Source organism: Sinohyriopsis cumingii, chromosome 11 (assembly GCF_028554795.1).
Source record: "Sinohyriopsis cumingii isolate HCF-2022 chromosome 11, ASM2855479v2, whole genome shotgun sequence".
In the NCBI taxonomy this organism is placed as follows: Eukaryota; Metazoa; Mollusca; class Bivalvia; order Unionida; family Unionidae; genus Sinohyriopsis; species Sinohyriopsis cumingii.
Genome location: NC_142971.1, coordinates 68723832 through 68743513, shown reverse-complemented (window position 1 = coordinate 68743513; position 19682 = coordinate 68723832). Strand labels below are relative to the sequence as shown.

Sequence of the window (19682 nt, the reverse complement as noted above, 5' to 3'; positions counted from 1 at the left end):
GCTTGTTTGTATCGACTCGCAACATCAACTACGGTTAGCGCGTATTTGTAACCGTTGTCATGCGGCAGAAATAGTATATCAGCCTGATGAACTTCATTAGGTACGCTGACATCAAAGCGCGAGAAGTTGATTTGTTTAGGCGGTGGTAGATAGATTTGCCATATAGCCTGTTTGGATAACCAATTAGCCGCAGTGGTCTTTGTTACCTTTGCAGCGCTTGCAAGCTTACCAATTGCGGCCTTCCCCTTCCAGTATCCTCTCGGAGAATAATAGATGGAATCCATGTTGTTATTATAAACGCTATCGTTTTCAATTACCAGCGCGAGAAGCTCCGCTTCCAATCATTAATTTACCTTTCATAGCCGATTTTACCAACCATGAGGCCAATTTTTCTTTGAAGGATTTATCAGGAATAGCATTTAGCGCGTGAATTAATTTTACATCCGCGATATCACGCTGTTGCAGATCGCTACTTTTGTAGTAAGCAACATCATGAGCATGACACGCCTTATCGATAGCGTTTATTGGATACTCACCGGGTTTGGGCTGATTTTGATCATCGAGTCTAATATCTAATCGTGTTCCGGGGCCACAGTAGTTATATCCTGGGAGGTGCTTTTCTCCTGGATACTTTGCCCACGGTGTTCCGGGGAGTTTTGCCAATTTGGCTGCAATATCACCTCCTCGCTTTTTTTTAAAACATCTCCGGGTCTAATAGAAATAAATCTAAATTTCTTTACACCGCATTGTACACACTTACCAGTAAGCGCCGATCTGTTATTTCTTGTTGTAACGGTTGTCATATCATTTGTGCCAGTACGCACTCTACACTTTACACAATATAGATCCATAATTTATGTATAGAGACATGAATATAATTGACTTTTCAGCGACTAAAACAAGAGAACCAGTTAAGCATGTTGCAGCGTTACCAAACTCGATCCGGATGATTATCATCGGACCATCTGGATCCGGCAAGACGCAATTGTTACTCAATTTAATAATGAGATGGATGAAGTGGGATAAGTTGTATTTGGTTGCTCCTAGCGTAGATGATCAACGATGCTACGAGGTGTTGAAAGATTTCAACGAGAATGCATCAGCGATCGCTAAAAAAAATGTCATCGAGTTTATTACAGATATCAATGATGCACCGGGTATTGATGATATTGATGGCGACGTTAACAATCTAGTCGTGTACGATGATGTTATGTTAGACAATCAAAAAAACCCAGCTAGGATATTTTCCAGAGGCAGGCATAAAAACACCGACGTGATATATGTCACTCAACGATACACTCAGATTCCAAAAGTAATTAGAGACAACTGTAATATTCTTGCTGTGTTCAACGGCGTTGATACACACACGCTACGAAATATTTGGCAGACATGGTGCGGCGGTGACATGGACTTTAATGTTTTTCGAAACTTTTTTAGTCATGCTCAGTCGACCCCACATGGATTCGTAACGATAAATTTACATGATCCTCGGACACGATATCGTATCGGACTTGACCAAATATTCGGTTAGTTGTAAATAATTTTCATTGTAAATAACTACTTAGCAGCAGAGGGGGCGATGACATCGACGCGGTCGTCGATGTGCTTACCGGACGCTGACGACGCTGGGGATCGACGCGCAGAAGGTGTTAATTAAACCAAATGACGACGCGACGATCCCCCAACGACGTCGTCGTTTTTTTTTTTACCAGCGCTGACTACACCGGATCCGCTGAGTGCAGAAGTAATAATTAAGCAAAATGACGATTGGGCAAAATGTCGGATTCGCCCCCTCTGCTGCTACATGTACAGTTCATTACGTTCCAGGGTCTATGAACGGTGTCTGTACAAATTTCATACTGCTAAAATTTTATCATATGCATTTCCGTGTTCCTTTACCGACTGTAAATTTCCAACAATTAACACTTGTACACCCATTCAACTGAATGACTACAGCAAGAATAATTAACAAAAATACAGATATTTCAGCGTGCATATAACATTTACTTCAGATTTTGTGAATATCGAAAGAAACATGTGAAAAAAACTTTTATAAAGATTATTAAGCTGAATGCATGTACAATTTCATACCCTTTAAATTTCCAGCTAATAAAGTGAATATTATTTACGGGTCAACTGACTGTATCTAATAACACCGCCAAGCCCAGCAAACATGTTGGCAGCTTTTGTTCTTTTATGTTTATTAAATTGTGAGAATCTTTTATCAACCACCGCATTGTCTGCTGCTTGGTTGTGTATGCAGCTAAAGAAGAAACACATGTCAGCTATTGTTTGTGCAATGATTGTATACAGAATTAATTGAAGACAATCACAAAGACAACTTACTGGCTTTACTTATGGTTCAGTAATAAATAACATTTCCAATAATGTTTATTTTGGCATAACACTTCAAGAACCTGGTGAAATTGTTAAATTTCAGAAGCCACGCCATGATCATATTATCTTTATGTGCAAATGAATATATGAAATTTCAGGAGCCACGACATAACCACATTATATCTGAATTCGAAGTATCGCAGGACACGTTATAGCAGGGTCACACTGTACTTAGAGTGAATGGTGTATACCTCTGGGCATAATTATCATGATATTTATCATTCTTAGCAATTTAACTGCAAATGATTTACTAATTTGTATGTTTAATAATTTTTTTATAATAAAGCACAACGTTCATGGAATTATTATTCAAAATGTTTCATGTATGCAAAGACACTAACAGTAGCTATTCAATAATCAATGTTGATATGCTCTGTTACTTAAGTTTAACTGAACTAGAAATGTCTCCATATGACACAGATGCCTCTGCCAATATTATGCAAAGAGGACAAAATTTTGAGTTAATAAACAGGGACAATAATTCTGTAAAATGTTTTTTCAAATAGTTACACAAGGTCTTCATAATGTTTTGACTGGAATGGTAAAAGCTGAAAAAAGCAGGGGCCATAACACCATTATATCTACTTTTTGTTTTGTTGTGAAAATCAAACTTGTCATATTTCTTCCTAATGTAAAACCTCAAACCAAATTTGCTTTGAATCCAATTGTATACTCAAAGATAGCCATATTCAGTTGGTAACAGTAATCTGTTATAATGTATACCATATACCTGAAGACAGTCTGGTCCAGGTACAGGCAGCTGAAGTTTCAATCTGTCTGCAGCTCAATGGCTTGTTGCTATCTCTCAATCTGACATAATTCTCGGAATTTTCTTCTTCATTTCATATCATGGCAATCGTATCTCCACCCATGTGAAATACTCAAATTGACATATGATGTCCAATAAACGTAATTGTGTCACTTCCTGCTTTTATTCAGAACAATCAGACTATTCCTTTTCAATCTTCTGTACTGTTTATTAAAACCTTTTAAAAGGCTTTTTTTCCTTCCGTCTTTAACATGTATCAGTAACTGGACACCATTTTTAAAATATTCTATAATAAAAAATTTGATTATGCTTAGCATGGAAAAATATGTGCAGTTTAAAGCATCTAAGCTTTTACTATGAAGTTAGTCTGGTTCTCTAATTCCACTAAAGCTAATGTGAAACCTGGATCCAAATCAAACATGGATGAGCCAATTATATGGATTTTACTGTAACAATCACATTTCTATAGTTTTTCCTTTTATTCTGTAATTTAAAGGTAAGTTTCTTAAGACTTACAACAAAATCATAAGAGTTGGCAGGTCTGATTAAGCTGTCAGTTTAAGTACGTAGTGTATGTTGTATATTCACGTAGTGTACCTGAAGACAGCCTGATCCAAATAGTTGCAGTGTGCCGTTATCAAATCATCCAGACTGTGAACCTCTTGGCCCAAAGCATCTTGAAACTCTTTCCAAGTCACATGGACAATCTGGTTGGCAATGTAACCCTGTAGACATTTCACAAAGTGCTGCATCTCCTGTCTGAAGGAAACACTCAATATTACAATCAAGCTATCAGTTATGGGTTTAGTAAGAATACTGGCTTGAAGTGTCAAGTAGTTATATACTGCATTTCCAAAAAGTCTTCTGCAAAGTGCTGTGCTGTGATGCTTTCCATAAATTCTGGGGCCTTGACATTACGGGTGGGTAAGGAATTAAAAATCATTATGATATATTACAATAGTGACTGAAACATTCCATTAATATTTTCATAAATTCCATGTTTGCATTTTTCCAGATCCATATCTGCACATGACATGTATTAAATTGGTCATTAACAAACTGTAAGCCAAAGTAGTCACATGTAACGTTAACAACTTTATACAGGAACCACCAGTCTCATAATAAAATAAAGATCATGTGTGATTTAAATCGACGAATCTACCAAATATTTTAAAAATAAAACACATTATGAACTTGATTCTAAAGCTGAACATGGGCCAATTGGCTGATAATTTTCAGTTGCCAATTCTAAATTTTGAGTTGCAAGTTCGAGCATGGATGAAGAGTCACCATTATGGAATTTTACATTACCTTTATTGAGATTCACCTATGTCAATCAGTGTGTCAGGTAGGAAAAATTAAATTTATGAGAACAACATATTCTTATAAGAACATTTTTGCAAGTTTTTTTCTTCTTATAATAACAGGTAATACAAATATAATAATTCAAAATTTCAAAATTCATATCACCAGTTTCATAACACAATATTCTGAAATCATGTTATGTATATTTATATTTTTTGTAATTGTTGGTGCATGATTGTGTCTATAGTGTGTGTAATTTTTATTCAAGATTCTAAATTGTAATGATCATCTATACTCAAGATATTAGATAGCTAATTTGTGTACATGGGTATAAATTCTATTTTAAGATATTAAGAGTGTATATTGCATAGGATCTATAAATAGTTATTGATGTAGTTCTTTATAGCCATTATTAATAATAATAATACTTGTTTACTAGTTTGGGGTTGTTTCCCACTGGACAGGTCAGTCAGGTAGGTTCTTAGAAGAATTAAGTTATTTCCCATTGGATGGGTTAGGTCCCATGAATATGTATTTGAAATATTTGATTGAGTACTAAGATCTGTCAAATGGGGTATATTGCAACATATAGTCATAATAGATTCTTGAAGGTGTATAGACAAATGTGAAAATATGGTTACCTACCCTGTCTGCTAGAGTGCACCACTGCATGCTTAGAACTTCTGGTATGTACATAGAATGAGCAATGGACTAAAGCTGTCATTGCTTCTGACGATGCATACATTTAAGTGTATGTGTTCATATGCCTGTGTTGGTGTGTTATGATGTGATTTGGATTTTTAACGTAGCTTTAACAATTTTTCAGTCATATCGCTACGATGTTTGCAATGTGGTAGTTTATAGTGATGCCTAGCACTGGGGCATCATGCCGCAGACATGTAGCATGAAGTCCTACCCAGTCACATTATCCTGACACCAGTCCTAACACTAACCTCTTGATACTGAGCGCCAAGCAAGGCAGCTGTTAGTACCATTTTTGTAAGTCTTTGGTATGACTTTGCTGGGGATTGAACCCACGTCCTCCTGCATCTGAGGCGGATGCTCTAACCACTAGGCCACTAGAGTGATGTCCTGTGTGTTGAAATAATGTTATTAGTTATCTTAGATGCACATATTTTCCACAATGTTATTTTTCATTATTGGATTGGTTTTGTTTTGACTCTTATAGGATTTTGAAATGATAAGGTGAACTACTTAATAAGATGTATAGATGAGAACATTTTATTTAATCAATGAAGCCAGAAAATTCAGCAACTCACTCATTGATAATATCACATATTATATAAAAGATTGTAACTGTATGTTTATGACCCAATTTAATTTCTTTCATTTATTATATCATTCATTCAATGATATGAAATGCTTAATTATGTCATTGACAAGTAAAAGTGTAGCAAGAACAGCTACACTAATTGTCTGAGGTATCCATATGGTAATTGGCTAACATTTTTCACTTTATTAGTGAAAGTAAAAGGTTAGGTGTATGTTAAATGTTAAAACTTGTGATTTAAATAGAAGCACAAACACGCATGCTAAAAACAATTTAACTATCATGTTTTCTGCATATTTATATTAAATAAGTCTTGAATGAATTTTCCATTCTTTTGATGACTGGTAGTTCATGGATATTGGCATCAGCTGGAAATATTTTATCCTCTTTATTGCTCTTTCAACATGTATCCATAGACAAACAATGTTTTTAGTCTGCTGTTCTTTGTGCTGGGAAAACTTCTTTTTACTTTTCAATGGTGGAATGATGTGGAATGATGTGATCTATGCCTTTCGGGGGGGGGGGGGGGAAGGGTAGGCCTGATATTATAAAGCCGTATTTGCTATAATGGCATCATCTTCTTCACATAGGTACAAAATGCCACACAAGGAAGTAATTTGCTACTGCTTTATCCAAAGTTTTTGTATTTCTGGGACCGATGTGAATTTGTGCAAGGTAACTTTTTGTCCATTATCCACTTATTACTGTCAATATAACAAATACAAAAGATTTATTTTGTTGGTATTGTAATAGCCAATCAGATCAATATCAACTTGCACATTTTATATCATGAAATCAATAACAGCTGGAACTTGGTCTCACAGGCTCTTCCGATGCAAAAGAGTGCTGCCCTAAAGGGCAGATAAATCACATTTTCACATTGGTCTATGTAATAAGAGAATTGAGAAATCAAAATCATTCCTATTTTGGACTTGGTTTCTTTTTTGAATTCTTATTTTATATGTTGAAATCAGTCTGCAGAATGATGTGTTTCATGCTGTCTTTAACACATTAACACCTAGTTAACAAGTTAACGTGGCAGGAGGTAGTAGCCTACTGCCGAGCTCTGTGGCGTCATGGTCATGCATAATACACTAAAGTTGGTGGTATTATAGAAAGGTAGACAGATGTAGCTCTACAATGATACCAAATAATCTGGAATATCTAGTTGCACTACAAAATACAGATAAAAAACTCATTTTTTGGACCTGACTTTTTTCTACTCAAAATTTGCCCATTGTCGGATTCCGATTTTGTGTCCAGATTTTAGACTTTTTGGTTTCAGATCTAAGGGAAACTGGTACGAACTGCAAACAGACAGATAAGCCTTTGCAAAAAGTAGGATAAGATTGGCATTTGGAATAAAGAGTGGTCTCAATACAAAAATAATGACTAATTTAGAAAACAAAACAAAAGAACTCCAACCTTTACCCTTCTGCTCATGTGTGAGTCAAAAAGCCAATGAAAAACGATGTATCTAACACAACTAGGTAGTATGTTATTGAAAGATCACTGAGGATTTGGTGTTTTCAGATCTAATCAAAATAGCTTTCAAAATGTGTTTCCTACTCGATTTTCAAGCCAAATGACAAAAACCTCCAGGGGTTAATGTGTTAAATAATTTGAGAGGAAATAACTGTTTAGATTATTCACTGGAATTACAAAAAACTCATTGGACTAGAGCATTATTCTGGGGCTATCATGAATTATTCAAAGGAGTTCTGCACGTATATTAGATGATCTGAAATTCATTTGGAGCATCCAATTTCTTTCTGGACTTGAATGGAACTTGTACGGATTATTTTGGATTTACTTCATCACAAGTTACTCTGACATTTTCATTTTATAATTTTGATAATTAAATTATTTGTTAAGTTTTCCAAAACCTGTTGGTTTTGCTTCTTTCTGTTATGGGGGCCCCGAGTGGCCGAGTGGTCTAAAGTGCTCACCGTTCCAGATCACTGCCATCTCACCTCTGTCTGCGTGGGTTCGAGTCCACGGCTCGGCTAGCGTGGGTACGTGGGAAAGCCTGCCAGTAGCTTCTCGTGGGTCGGTGGTTCTTCCCTGGGTTTTCCAGGGTTCTTCCTCCACCAGTTATACTGGCCGCCATGTATAGCCTATCTTGTGCTGAAAAATGGCGTTAAACCCTAGATCAACAACAACAACAAGATCTTTCTGTTATGACCACAGAGTCATAACAATTATCATTTACCACTAATTTACATGTGACACCATAATGCCTGCCAATAAATGAGTTTTATTCACTAATACCACGTACACTGTTAACAATCACAATTAATTAGGAGTATTACTTCAAGTCATATTACTTTAATATTAACATTTACTGAGAGTGGAATGCACTCGGAAAGATGAGGTCTACAAACTGCCTTTGTCAATGTCAACTTCAACAGTTATGTTGGACCAAGTGTTTTACTGTTTCTTATTGTTTTAAGTTCAGGCTTTATATACAAAAGGGGTGATATTTATCTTTTTACTACATTTGTGTAAGCATCTGAATGTGCATGTAGAATGTGTGTTTCTTTCAATGATGAGCTACTTAGTGTTTACCCCACTGCGTAAATTTCATCAAATGTGAAATGTCATTACCTGTATAGCTGTAGCTGACGGAACTGGGCAGAGTTACCAACCTTGCCAACAACAGCTGAAACAGGGGAGAAAAAAAGACTACTCACTGTACTCCAAATAGAATCCAAGATCATAGAAATCTGCACAAATGTAAGATTGACTAATTTTTTGATGTGGTCTCCATATTTAAAATACATACACATACATTCAGAACATAAATAATACTCTTGCATGACAGATTCTAAAACTGATGCCTTATTTCCTCTTGATAGACCCTACCTGCAAACCCCAAAAACTGAGATGGGGGGTATGTTGGAGTCTTTAGTCAGCTTGTTTGTCCATGCATACATCACACCTTTTGTTTACTTATTATCTCATGCTTCTGTATTATATATATGTACATACACATACACACATATATGTGCCTAAAGCCTAAATCAAAAGTTTATGAATATTCCAGCTGCATCATAACTAAATAAATATAGACTACATTATTATTAATTGCCCTCAAAACTTCTTCCAGGTACAGATTGTATCTTTGCTGGAGTACATCAGCTTTAGTTGTGGCATTTTAACACAAATAATTTCAAGCAAAATTAAGTGATCTTCTGTTTACAACTTGCTGCATACTGAGTGCTTCATATAAAGATCTAATACACATCATAGATTCTTGATGTGGAAAGACATTTTATAACTATTTAAAGGTGCTTCATGGGCATGTAATATATCACACTGAAAATTTAAACTTAAATTGAAAATTAAATATAATGTAAAAATGACACTTTAGCAGTTGATCTAAGTTTGTGTATCCTGACAAAACCCCTCAAAACTGGCATCTATATTTTATTTTATGAAGTACATAATGTGATAATGAATTGTATCTCTGATTTCAATCATAATTATGTTTAAGTCACTCATTTAATCAAAACTAGTAAAACCATCAATTTACATATCTGCATCATTATTTTAAAAGAGAAAGTTCATATGCTTTAGCAATATGATTGGCATATATTGCAAAATCAAAGTATATCCAAGCAAAAAAGTGCATGACTCTTTTTAGAGTATCACAAAGTGTCACAGTTCAGTGTTTAATCATACTGTAGTTCTAACTGTCAATTTCCAAACTACTAAGAGTTGTATCCCCTTTCTGATTCTGGCCTATGTTGCAAATTGTAATTTAATATGCACTGTGGAGGGACTGCTTTGACAATGCACATATTGACTGTGTTATCAGTTAGACTTGAAACTTGCATTTAGAAAATAAGTTATATTTTTTCTCTATGCAAGTGTCCAGCATATGAACTCTTTAATAATATAGTAATAAATGATTTCATTTTAAAAAATTAGATTAAATGCTACTTGTGGTGAATTTGCTTTACCCAGAGATCAGTTGACAACACATGGATTTCCCTTTCTCCCTTAATGATCAAAGAAAGACAACAGCAGGCTTTCATTGAATTTAAATTTTTGGTTACTCTGTATCTCTGATTAAAGCATTTAAGTATATTATTTTTCTTTGCTGGAGTATGAAAGAATGTCACCAAGTCCTCTCCACTGACACATACATTTCAACCTTAGAGAGTAACCTGTGTAAAGGCAACTGTTAAATAACAGAATTACCAGTCAAAGCAACAAAAAATGAGACAAGAATAACTTAAATATAATAATATCCACTGATAATAATCTGCCCTAAATTTAACAGAACCAATATGAAAATGACATATGCAATTCCATTACTGTAACACTATTGCTACTATTCAGAGTTGTTGTTACTGCCCAAGAAAAGGCTTAGACACTGCAGGGTATTGCCTAAGGAAGATAATCAGAAATACTTTACCAAATCGATGTGTGATCTTCTGCAAGGTATTATGTGTATGATAGGTATGAAGTTCTTATCTGCAGAATTTTTATGAAACATGGAGATCAACAAGTGAAAGTATAACACTGTGAAAGTTTTACCCATTATGCCCTGCAAATAATTACCCACAATGGCTTGCAAAATGGGTAGATTTGTACAGGAATTTCCATGTATGTTGTCATCTGCTATAAGAATGCTATTAAATAACACTGAAATTAGTTTACCAGATGAAAATAATGAAGCACTTGTGTTGACAAAGGCTCTTGGTTAATTTTTGAGAGAAGAAAAGTGTAAACCTGTCTGACTAAGGCTTTTGGCATTCTACTATATTTTGTATGTTTAATGTCTGGGCTAATGCAAGTAATGCAGCCCAATATTTGCTATCACAAAATGCAGGTGATCCAAAGTTATACTGTTTAAAATCATAAATGGAATGAATGGTGCATACCTAAATTTGCTGAAGCAGTAATACCAAAAGAATTTCATACACATTTTGAAAAGTTGGATGTGAGATACGTATAAGCGAATATGGGAAAGACTGATAAATTAGTGCTTACAGTCCCTTTTGAGACGGTACCAGACATCCTGCAGAGACCAGACAATACGTTTCAACTGTAGCATGAAGGAGAAGACCTGACTGTACTTCATGAGACAGTTTTCTGTGATCACTATGTTCAGTGGCCACTCAACCTAGTAAGGAACAGTAAAAAATACAGTAGATAGTAACAATATGCACTGAGTCATATCAGCAATACATATGTAAAGGTGCAAAATGTTTCAGCTTTTAATATTACTGAACACAATCAGGTTACTTCATTCAGTGCCCTTAAATACATGTATTAAGATCTGGAAAAAAATTAGTAAAAGAAAAATTATGAACTTTCACTGTTGTATTAACTGAAGCCTTGTATCACAAATTCATATAACCCCAAAAATCTGCCTTGAAGCTGCAATACCCTTCAAAATTCCTTGGTAATCCGGCCCCACCCCAACCACACTCATAGCCCCACAACTCTATGCTCATCACGGACATCTTCAAATAATTCACTCATAACCCCACTAATTAAAGCCTTGGTCTTATAAGCTGAGAAAGAGATCCAAAACATGCAAGTAGGGACCCACTATTGTATGCAAAGATGAACATCATTTTACACAACTGTATGCAAAGATGGATTAATTCACATCACATTTACATAACTGTATGCAAAGATGGACTGATTCACATTATATTTACACAGCTACATTCAAAGATGGACTGATTCACAATCTATGTAAGCTTTCTTAAGAAGATGGTGTTGACGAGAGATTCATTACTCAATGCAACTGTATAAAGCAACTTGAATATTGAGTAAACAAAGTATGAAACTAAATTTACCACTCAATTCTAAGCTGATATGACTTAAACTTTGCAAGCTTTCAACTAAATTTAGCAACCAATTCATAGCTAGCATGACTTTAACTAAATATAACACCCAATTCTTCTCAAACATGACATGAAACTTTGCAACCTTCAACTAAATTTACCACTCAATCTTTGCTAACATGACTTTAAACTTTGCAACCTATAAACTAAATTTACCACTCAATCTTTGCTAACATGACTTTAAACTTTGCAACCTATACACTAACTTAATCCACTTGACCCTTAGCTAACATGACTGAACTTTGCAACCTTTATGCTAAATTTACCACTCAATCTTTGCTAACATGACTTTAAACAATGCAACCTTTCAACTAAATTTACCACTCAATCTTTAGCTAACATGACTTTAAACTTTGCAACCTATACACTAACTTAATCCACTCGACCCTTAGCTAACATGACTGAACTTTGCAACCTTTATGCTAAATTTACCACTCAATCCTTTGCTAACATGACTTTAAACAATGCAACCTTTCAACTAAATTTACCACTCAATCTTTAGCTAACATGACTTTAAACTTTGCAACCTATACACTAACTTAATCCATTCGACCCTTAGCTAACATGACTGAACTTTGCAACCTTTATGCTAAATTTACCACTCAATCCTTTGCTAACATGACTTTAAACAATGCAACCTTTCAACTAAATTTACCACTCAATTCTTAGCTAACATAACTTTAAACTTTGCAACCTTTAAACTAAATTTACCACTCAATCCTTAGCTAACAAGTATTTTAAACTTTGCAACCTATAAACTAAATTAACCACTCAATCCTAAGCTAACAAGTATTTTAAACTTTGCAACCTATAAAACTAAATTTACCACTAAATCCTTAGCTAGCATGACTTTACACTTTGCAACCTATAAACTAAATTTACCACTCAATCCTTAGCTAACATGACTTTAAACTTTGCAACCTTGATGGGTTCTTGCATCTCTGAATTAAAGTATGAAGTCTTAAAAGTCACGAGTTGACCACTTTTCAACCTGTAATTATAAAAAACTTGAATTCTTTAAGAAAGAAAACAAAGCTCTTCTTTATCTGAAGGAAACACTTCAAATAAGGGTGGTTCAAAATTAAAGTAGCCCCCCCAAAAAAAATCATATAAGAATTGTATTTCATGAGATTGACACTAACCTATAAAATCAATCGCTGCAAACTATGTCTTATTTGCCTGATTGGAAGGCTATACATTGGCAAGAAGTTTGGTGAATGCAAACCAAATAATACTTAAGATATCAATTACAAAATTAATCTGTCAAAAGATGAATAGATAGATTGACAAATGGATGGAAAAACACATAATAGTACTCTAAAAAGTAGTAAGTATACAAAAATAGAACATTTGAACTTACCTTGTAATTCAGTTCCAGGCAATCAAGAGTATCATGAGCTGAATTTCAAATTAAAAACTCAAAATAATATGAAAGCATATTTATCAGGATTTTTGTTTACCATAAAAAACTTTAAACTTAATGAGCATTATGTAGACAACAAGTGTCAATCAAAATCCTTTACTTATCTAAGGGTGAGATCATGTACAGAATGCTGTAATATCAAACTTTTATCATATAATAATAACAAATAATATGGCTTTTACATCCTCAACATCTTTCCACAGTTTCTTTGGCTTAATATGAACAATGATTTAGTATAAAATATATCTTGATTAAAAAAAATTAAAAACAATATTTGTTTTACTAGGCTGCCAACAAGAAGACAAATGAAGAGTCTGAAAAACAGCAACTTAAAATATTTATGTTTCTATACAAATAATATAATTTCTAAGATAAATAAATCCATAAAATACTGATTTCCTTTACAGAATTTCACAAGTGTGCATATATTTTAAAATGGTAAACATAAAGCACAGCAAAGAATGCATGCCAAATAATCATTACAATGAAGTACTAAATAATACGAAATGGTAAACATAAAGCACAGCAAAGAATGCATACCAAATAATCATTACAATGAAGTACTAAATAATAAGAAATGGTAAACATAAACCACAGCAAAGAATGCATACCAAATAATCATTACAATGAAGTAACAAGTGTTAAAAAGTAAAGATCTTTAAGTTCTATAAAACGGATATACAGTGAAAGACAAAGGTAAAAATATGAAAAATCCTTAAAAGATGTGGTCAAAAATTTTACATAAATTCCATTCCCACAAAACGCCCAAGATTTTCTCTGGTAGTATATCATTAGAAAGTCTGTTGATTGAATTCATATAAGAGTGTATCTCAAGGATATATGCTGTATCTATATACACCTCTCACTCTGACAATAACTTGCATCTAGATAACTGATAAACCTGCTTATAATGCAGGGTCAGGCATAGACCCTATTTTCACTCAGCAAATTACTGAAGAATTGACTCTATTTGTTGAATGTGAAGAAAACTGTGATAAAAACCAGTAAATGAAACTTTGATGCACTCCTCATTTTCTTCATCGAAAATGGCAGTTAGTGCCCAGAAATCTGATTCAACATCATAAAATTTGCAACTTTTAATATTAACTCATATATTTCAATAAATTTTCTATAAAAAAAAAACCCACTGTAAATAAAACAATATTTGACATTATTTCAATCTATGAAATTGTCAGTAATGGTGGCAGCCCTTGAAGAAATAAATGTCAATGAAATAAAGTTTTGTCGGGTAAAGTTTGTGTTTTAGTTCTATCTTTTAATTCAGTTTCAGTGTAATCACTGTGCGTGTGTGTGATTAGGATTTTTAATGTAGCTTTAACAATTTTTCAGTCATATCGCTACTATGTCTGCAGTGTGGCAGTTTATAGTGATGTCCAGCACTGAGGCATCATGCCGCAGACATGTAGCTTGATGTCTGACCCAGTCACATTATCCTCACACCAGGTTGACCAGTCCTAACACTAACCTCTTAATGCTGAGCGCTGTTAGTACCATTTTTGTAAGTCTTTGGTATGACATGGCCTGGGGTCAAACACACAACCTTCCACTTTCGAGACACACTCTAACCACTAGGCCACCAGAGCGGTCTGTAATCACTGTATCCAAACATGAAGTGTCAATCTACCATCACATCTGTGTCTATGAAGTTTTTAAGAGAACCTAATTAAGTACTGACTGTGTTTTTATCTCTGATTTGCATAACTGTTTGTTGAATTGTTACAATCATTTAAAAGCAGACCTGCTTTGTATTATCAAGTTAACTGTATCTTTTGTATCAAATAAAAAACAGTGTGAAATAAAAAAAATAATAGGCATGCAAATTCTTCCCACATAAGAGATAGCAATCACAACTGACCAACTACACTGCTATAAATATTATTATGCAGGTAACATAATTAAAGTATCTAACATTAATTAGTGGTTTATCCTACTAATTCACAATTGTGATTAACGATAGCAAGAGAAGCAAGCAAAAGAAGTATTTGGTACATGAAAAGTCGTTTCACAGTTAAGGTGTATTATGGCTAAGAGATTTCTAAAGTTTGTAGAGAACTAAAATTCCTGAATTTGCACTCACACATTTTCTCAAATAAGAGCAGGAACTTAACTATTTCTTACAATGAAACTGCAGCATAAACATGTTACTAATGGAACAAGATAAAAAAAATAAAGTTTTGACACTGATGGCTATAATCCCATGATTTAAATGTCTTTAATTTTTTTAAAAATAAATCTTATATTGTTGTGAATCATAGAAATTAACATTCACATGCAAAAAACAGTACTGTAACACACCAAGTTTCCTGAGGTATACGTGATGTGTCTCAAAATATCGTGGAATAATGTTTATCACAATCTTTTAGAGGTTGGTTATCTTGAGAAGAAAAAGTAATTTATATAAAAAATAGCAAACAATTTCATTAGAAAAAGCTTTTATTTACAATTATTCCCAAATGCAATTATAATTTTTAAACCAATTAGCAGCCCCCCCTCCCCATCTCTTAAGTGCTGAGCTAAGATGGCATCCCCTTCTTAAATTTTTAGAGGTCCCTTGGTAACTCATGCCCTCATTTGTACTGCAATCTGTGTTTTTGAACCCTGTTGTGCACAAGTTATTCAGGGAGAGGTGTATTACAGTATCTATTACTTCTGTCACACAGTGTGTAACTCAAGGATATAATCTATATCTATATAAAATTATTCAATTTGAATCTGTGTTAAATTACTTGAATCTTCAAGTTAATACCATCATAAAATATGTGCCTTTTTTATAGCATAGACATTCAACATTACAAATATTAAGAGAGATTATTAGATAAATGAGATTTATTTCTAGAACAATATAAGGAAAGAAGTTTATAGAAGCATTTTTCAACCTGTTTCAATGACTTCCCATGCCAAAAAATTTCATCAAACTGGTCAGGAAAAATATAACAGTAATAATTAATCTCACCACCCAAATTTAATCAATACATGTTACTTCCAGACTGTACACAGATCTTTATTTTTGCAACTGTCATGAGTGCTTCATGTCCATGTATTACACTGTTTCTGAAACTTACAGTTGTGTTTGAAGACAGCTGGGAAGTACTTGAGGGCAAAGCTGAGGTTGTCTGCATATTGGTCATCAGAATTAATTGAAGACCTAATGGCTTTGTTCAGTGCCCCATTTAGAAACATGGGGTTCAACATCTCCTGTGGCTGGGGATTTGTAGAAAGCTTTAAAATGAAAAACAAATGCAGCGTTAATATTCAAATACCTGTCTACATAGTTCATACTTTAGTTAACTGGTATGGCAAACAGTTTGTACTATGTGCACTGAGGAATGTAGCATCCAGCTCCTTCCATGTAACCAATGGAGTAAGGCAGGTAGGTGTTCTTTCCCCTTTGTTATATAATATGTCATAAACGAGTTAAACTGTAAACTGGGTCAGTGTCACATGGGGTTACACTGGACACAAAATGTGTCATTTCTTAATAATTTTAGTTTGCTGATGATATGTCCTTCTATTATAGGTTAAAGAAATTATTAAAGATACGTCAACAATATGCATTTGAGAATGATATCATCTTTAATACATAAAAAGTTTTATACATGATGTTTCAGTCAACTTCTTTTAAATTACCATCTCCTCCCTCTGTACATCTTAATGGCCATGCTAACACATATGTCAACAGTTATACTTTTTGGGGTCATATTTTAAAATCCAATTGGACAGATGAAAAAGATATGTAGTTTTGTGGGGACGTAAAACTAACTTTAATTATGCAATACTTACCCATAGCTATTGTTTAGCTTTCTTTTTCATGCCCAAAAACGTTACTGTCCATTTGATGTGCATAATTAGAGTGAAGAATTGTAAGTATGATACAATTCCTCATGCAGTTTATGCTATGTTATGTGCAAAACAAGCACAGCTAGCTCACTGTTTTGATAGGTGATTGTGCTGTAATGATGGGACCCAGAGAAAGGATGCCTGTGCTTTGTTGTTATAAGGAGTGGAGGTAAAATAGGAAAAGGTAGTATGGGAATGCCAAAATATTGCCTTTATAATGTCCTCCAAGAAGGAGTGATTAAGGTAGGCCCATGAGGTTGCAATGGCTTGAACCTCATGGGCCTTAAGTTTCATAAAGGAAGGTTCTCGATCAGTGAGAGACTGGTATGCCCTTTTGATGTGGTGACAATCCATCATAAAACAGTGGTAGCTGAAATGACTACGGAGCTCTAGAGAGGGAGGAAAAGTCACCCTTTCTTTTTCCTTTGGATGCCTTAAGATTGAAATGGAGTGTCCTTACGGGACATAAAAGCCTATCTGTATCATCCGTAGCACAGATTCAACTGAGACTTGGGGATTTCTATTGATAATGGAGCTATTGAAGGTTATTGATCTTTAGCTAAAAATCCTGGTTGAAAAGGGAGGGAAACCAAATCATTATTCCCATTTAGCTGGAGACAGCCAGTATCAATAGATAAGACACGAATCTCACTTCATCATCATGCAGAGGTAAGAGCAAGCAGAAACACAGTCTTGAGAGTGAGGTCTGGAAAAGAAGCCTCACTCAATGGTTCTAATTGGGTTTTGGTTAATGACCATAAAACACAAGAAAGATTCCATCTAGCCATAAGAGAGAGAGTGAGACAGGTCTCCGCAGCTGAAAATACTTAATAATATTGGCAAGGTGCAAATCTGAACCAATAACCATGCCTTGAGAAAATTTGGACTGTGCAATGGGTTAGCGGTGCAAGTTAGTAGGTAAAAGGCGATAGATTTCACTTATTGCCTTGTCAAAAGACCATACCTCCTCTTCCACATCTAACAAAGATGAGGAAGCAGATGTAAGAGCAGGCATCACTTGTGCTTCCTCCGTGTCGAACTCATTAGAGTCTACTACAATGGAAATAGCATCATCGAGGACACTCTGAGCTGAAGATTGTGTAGGAATCACTAAATCCCTAGGAGATGAAGAGGGTATAGGAACACTCTGCACAATGTCCCGTACTGCAACACAGTTAGTAGGGACTGAAGGAGCGGCAAGAGCTGGAGAGAGACGAGAATGTCTGTCAATCCTGGAAGAAGTGATCCCTCAAGCCTTCTGAATGGTTTCCATCCAACGATGAGTTGATGGTGGGACACGAGCTGCAGCATCGTCTCTGTTATGAGGGGGCATGCATGTCCATAGGGATTCATTGGGATAATAGGAAAGGGGGGAATATCGATTCCATCCCCTACCCTAGCCTGAGCCTGCAGGTTGGACTCCCTATGTTCATAATGAGGTGGTAGAGGGTGGATAGGGGGAACTCGGTCTAAACCCTATCCATATACCATAAGGCCTTAGTGTGATGATCAGAGGATATAGGATCGTCAATTGATGCACGACTAAGTAGGGTGTATTGTTGATCCCTCCTAGTAGGAGGGTACGACACACTACCTGTGACAGGGTGGTGGTAGTGCATCTCCTAATCGATGGGAGGCAGCAATACGCTATGAGAAGAGTGGTGCATCTCCTCCTCCAAGGGAGGTAGCAACATGCTATGTGGCATAGGCAGTGAATCTCCACCTCAATGGGAGGTAGCAACACACCATGAGATGAGCGGTGCATCTCCTCCACACAGCAAGGCAGCAACACACCATGAGATGAGTGGTGCATCTCCTCCACATAGCAAGGCAGCCACACACCATGAGATGAGCGGTGCATCTCCTCCACATAGGGAGGCAGCAACATGCAATGGGATGAGCGATGCATCTCCTCCACATAGGGAGGCAGCAACATGCTATGGGATGAGTGGTGCATTTCCTCCACATAAGGGGCAGCAACTCACTATGGGATGTACAGTGCATCTCCTCCACGTAGGGAGGCAGCAACATGCTACGGGATGAGTGGTGCATTTCCTCCACATAAGGGGCAGCAACTCACTATGGGATGTGCAGTGCATCTCCTCCACGTAGGGAGGCAGCAACATGCTATGGGATGAGTGGTGCATTTCCTCCACATAAGGAGGCAGCAACATGTTATGGGATGAGCGGTGCATCTCATTCATATAGGGAGGCAGCAACTCACTATGGGATGTGCAGTGCATCTCCTCCACATAGGGAGGCAGCAACACGCTATGGGATGAGTGGTGCATCTCCTCCACATAAGGAGGCAGCAACATGCTACGGGATGAGCGGTGCGTCTCCTTCATATAGGGAGGCAGCAACACAATGCTACATAAAAATTCTTTTAGTTAAGACTTTCTTTCCATCTCAAAAATATGCTTACAAACCTTTTCAAACAGCAGATCTCCCAGAATATCAGCAAAATCTCCATCAGCCATAAACAGATATCTGTGCAGTGCCTCAAAATGTTCCTCCACTGCTAAACCTACCAAGAAGTAGTTGACTATACACTGATTGACAAGCGAAGTCCTGCAAGAAAAGAAACCATTTGTAGCCTGTCATGTTTATGTATTCACGAATGAAATTCTTTCATTAATAATATTTAAGATGTGTGTGTGTGTGTGTGGAAACAATATAATGAGCATAAATTATTTTGTTTCTTTTCAAACCTTTAATTTTAAAGAATTCTAGAGCAATATATGTGCATCTTATACAAAGTAAACATTTCCT

At 35.5% G+C, this 19682-nt stretch overlaps 1 protein-coding gene across 1 annotated transcript in view; it reads right to left on the bottom strand.

Annotated features, from left to right (window-relative positions):
* Nucleotides 1-19682, bottom strand: part of LOC149788633 (gamma-tubulin complex component 6-like) — a 129455-nt gene that overhangs the window by 16904 nt on the left and 92869 nt on the right. Inside the window, exons 26-31 of the mRNA XM_089974721.1 lie at nt 19340-19481; nt 16136-16292; nt 12990-13027; nt 10764-10896; nt 8370-8424; nt 3764-3925 (exon numbers count right to left, since the gene is read on the bottom strand). Coding sequence (XP_089830847.1) covers nt 3764-3925; nt 8370-8424; nt 10764-10896; nt 12990-13027; nt 16136-16292; nt 19340-19481 — 687 coding nt within the window. The remainder of the gene's footprint in view (nt 1-3763; nt 3926-8369; nt 8425-10763; nt 10897-12989; nt 13028-16135; nt 16293-19339; nt 19482-19682) is intronic.